Here is a 4,056-nt window from a genome sequence, read left to right as displayed (position 1 = left end):
ATTACTTGACTATATTACACCATAATTTTGAAATTATAATAAACATATACTGACAAATAAGTCAATTTTAAACCTTTAAATGGTTTTTAGTAGTTGAGACTACATTTCAAAAAATTAGTTTGACAACACAATGTCTTTGTTAACAGTTAGAGAAATTGATCCTTAGTAGAGAACCTTCCTTGTCAAAGTGGAAAAAAGTTCTGTTGGACCTGATGATAGAGAATATATAACGAGTGTTTGCTAAACCAAACCTTTACCACAATATCAATGACAAAGCCAATGCAAATTAATAGAGAAGAAAGGCACTAAGACAAATGTATTACTACTACTTTTATCTCAATTCATGGCATGACTTCTGTCAGTCACCAAAAATTTAGCTACACAACTGTAACATATATGCAGAGGGCTTAGGTCAGTCCCATGCAGGCTCCTGGTTGTCAGTTCAGGATCTGTGAGCTCCTATGAGCCCAGATTAGTTGATTCAGTAGGTTTTCTTGTCTTCTTGTGAGACTCCTAACTGTGGGAGGAGGGGATGTCTCCGACTCTGCTGGCCTTTGAGACCCTATTCATAATATTGGGTTGCCTTGTCAAGCCTTAATGCAAGGTGAGGTGCTTAGTCTTACTCAAATTGATATGCCATGTTTTATTGATATCCATCGGTGGTCTGCCCTTTTCTGAATAGAAACTCAGGAGGTGTGGGTATGGGAGAGGCCAAAAGGAGTGGGGGACTGGAATGAGAGGAGAGGACAGAGGGGAAACTCTGGTCTGGATATAAGATAAGTAAATTAGTAAAAATACATTCTTAGATGTCTTGAATTGTGTTACTATACTGAAGCATAGACCATGTAAAGTTAGTACAATCTTTTCACATTAGGTCTTTAACTTTACAGATTTTGACCTGCAACCTTGAAGACTGATGAATGTTTATTACTCAGGACCATGGTCTTAGGTAGTATCAAGCAGGATGCTTCTTCCCAATGACAGCCAATTTCACCCTTCCTCCTTCCTACTGCTGGGGATCCCAGGACTAGAGTCTCTCCACACCTGGATTGGCTTTCCCTTCTGTACTGTGTACCTGATTGCTCTCCTTGGGAACTTTACTATCTTGTTGGTGATTAAGAGTGAGAGCAGCCTCCACCAGCCCATGTTCTACTTTCTGGCCATGCTAGCTACAATTGACTTGGGCCTCTCAACAGCGACCATCCCTAAGATGCTTGGGGTTTTCTGGTTTAGCTTCAGAGAAATAATCTTCAGTGCTTGTCTCACCCAGATGTTTTTTATCCACAACTTCACAGGCATGGAGTCAGCAGTCCTCTTGGCAATGGCTTATGACCGCTATGTGGCCATCTGCAACCCACTTAGATACAGCACCATCCTCACCAATAAGGTCGTTTCCATGATTGGTCTAGGGGTGCTAGTGAGATCATTTCTTTCTGTTATTCCATTTGTATTTCTCATACTACAATTGCCCTTCTGTGGGAATCATGTCATTCCCCACACCTACTGTGAACACATGGGTCTCGCTCGTCTATCTTGTGCCAGTATCAAGATCAATATTATCTATGGTCTGGGTGCTATTTCAATTCTGGTTTTTGACATTATAGCCATTGCTATTTCTTATGTACAGATACTCCGTGCTGTTTTCCGTCTCCCTTCTCAGGAAGCCCGTGTCAAGTCCCTCAGCACTTGTGGTTCTCATGTCTGTGTCATTCTTGCCTTCTACACTCCAGCCCTCTTTTCTTTCATGACACACTGCTTTGGTAGAAATGTGCCTCGCTATATACACATACTTCTGGCCAACCTTTATGTTGTAGTGCCGCCAATGCTCAATCCTGTCATATACGGAGTGAGAACCAAGCAGATCTATGACCGTGTAAAGAAAATGTTATTACAAAAATAAAGAATGAGAGAGAGAGAGAGAGAGAGAGAGAGAGAGAGAGAGAGAGAGAGAGTATGGTATACTATGTTTATACACACTTTGATATATATATATCAGATGATTGAGCAGAGGGACAACTTGTATTTGTAGACATAAATATTTTTGATGAAAAGTTTTATTTGCTTTTGTGATTATAAGTTTAGAATGTGATATATCAAGCATTGTTGTCCAATTCATATGGTAAATGTCAACTCATGTACAAGTATATTTTGGTTTTCATGGGCCAAACAAATTACTTAAATATAATTAAAAGAACTGTTCAAAGACTTCAGAGGCTGCTTGCATTTTCCACTTATCCATTTGTTCTCAGATTTAAAAAAAAACCAAAAAACAAAATTGTAGTTATTTTATTCTTTATCCCAACATTTCTCATATGATGTTGATAGTTAAACAAAGATCGAGTATTCATTTCTATATCATCTTTTTCTTTAGAAAGAGATTGATCATTACCATTTAAAACCAACCCAATTTAAATGAAAATAAACATTTATAAACAATATTTGGGAATGTGGGCATAGTTATTTCCTAATTGCTTCTTGCTGTTTAGGGGTGCTGTCAATCCCCCCAGGGATCATGAGAAACCTCAGAACCCTGTCCGAATCCTGACTATAGTAGTCTGAGGCTGTATTGTCTCAGCTGTTTTGGATGTTGGATTACCTGGGCCATTGTTTTAGAGGGTCTTGTTTGATCAAACCATATTAGTCTGGAAGGAATCTACTGATTTTCATCTTCCATGGAAACAAAAGCAGAACATCTTTTTCAAAGTAACATGTCCCTCGACTTAAATTTTGTAGTCAAGGCATTTTCAAAATATATATGCTAGATTAATCCAGCAGCATTTATAGTCAAATGTCTTTTAGCAACTGTTGTTCCTTTCTCAGCAATCAAACAATTTAAAAACAACATAATAGCATACAGTATCTGGAGTCTCTGTGTATTTTACATCTTTATGTGGCCTTTTTAAAATTACTCTCTCTCTCCTTTGTTTTTGTTTTTGTTTTTATTTTTGCCTCCTCCCCCAGCCCACCTCCCATTCATTCCTCCCACAGGGTAAGGACTCCCATTGTGGGCAGACAAAGCCTGGCTCATTAAGTTGATGGTGGGATGACATACTCAGCCTTAATGCAGGGAGGAGGGGCAACAAGTACTTTTAATCTGTGAGCCATCTCCCTAACCCAAGTACTAGGGATTTAAAGCCAGAATGCTTCTGCTGTTGTTAGCATTCTGCTTTACTACAACATAGTCTTAGCAGCTGCTGGTATCATTACTTGTGTTATTCATTTTTTATTTGTTTCTACACTTAAGAGTTCTGCTGCTATTAATATCTCCCGAAGTTGTAATATAAACAAAGTAAGAATAATAAAGTGTGCTTACAACACACATAAGTAAATACACATTTAATTTAGAAATTAAGGTCAAACTAATACAGATTTTATGAAGCTATTGTGTTTACTTTTGAAGATCCTATTCAAGGAAAATTGAAAAGGTGCTAATTTCCACCTCCCCACCCATGTCTATCATTGATTAACCTGCACTTTTCATCTCTCTTTTGGTCTCTGTCTTTCCTGTTTCTGTATCTCTGTCTTTATCCCTCTATCAACTTAGAAATACCTTTCAGTTTTCAAAACATAATATTTAAGCTGGGAGTAATTATGTACTTAACATATTCTCTTATTCCTTTTTCTGTAATAAGTAGACAAATATTTCCATTTTAAAATCTGAAACCACATTCTTTTCATTTTAATTATATTTTTCTCTATTTACCCTTTTGTATTCTGATTATTTGTATTTTATATTATGACCCTATCTCTGAAATCTTATCTTTCAGTTTTCTCTAGCGTATATTATTTCATAAACATATTTTAGATATTTTCTATTTGTGTCTATTGCTACTGAGTTCAAGCAAATTGTCATATGTTATCTTGTTATTTGCTTCATTCTCAATGCTATAGTTCCTTTAACCTCAATTTATTCAATACCTTCAACATTCCTCTTATTTTGCAGATATACACTGACTCCTATAAAAAAGAATGCCTCTATAATACCACCTAAGTTAAAAGGTATTTCTTTATTTCAGTTTCTCATACATGTCATTTATTTTCTGTCACTGACATTTT

At 36.6% G+C, this 4,056-nt stretch overlaps 1 protein-coding gene across 1 annotated transcript; it reads left to right on the top strand.

The window, feature by feature from the left end:
* Nucleotides 1–958: 958 nt before the first annotated feature.
* Nucleotides 959–1,900, top strand: LOC100762267 (olfactory receptor 52E2-like). Its single transcript, XM_027407996.1, has one exon. It carries the CDS (start codon nt 965–967, stop codon nt 1,898–1,900), a length of 936 nt encoding a protein of 311 aa, XP_027263797.1. The 5' UTR covers nt 959–964.
* Nucleotides 1,901–4,056: the final 2,156 nt, after the last annotated feature.

This window comes from Cricetulus griseus, chromosome 3, assembly GCF_003668045.3.
Source record: "Cricetulus griseus strain 17A/GY chromosome 3, alternate assembly CriGri-PICRH-1.0, whole genome shotgun sequence".
In the NCBI taxonomy this organism is placed as follows: domain Eukaryota; kingdom Metazoa; phylum Chordata; class Mammalia; order Rodentia; family Cricetidae; genus Cricetulus; species Cricetulus griseus.
Note: the sequence above shows the minus strand (reverse complement) of the source record. Positions and strands in the feature narration are given on the sequence as shown.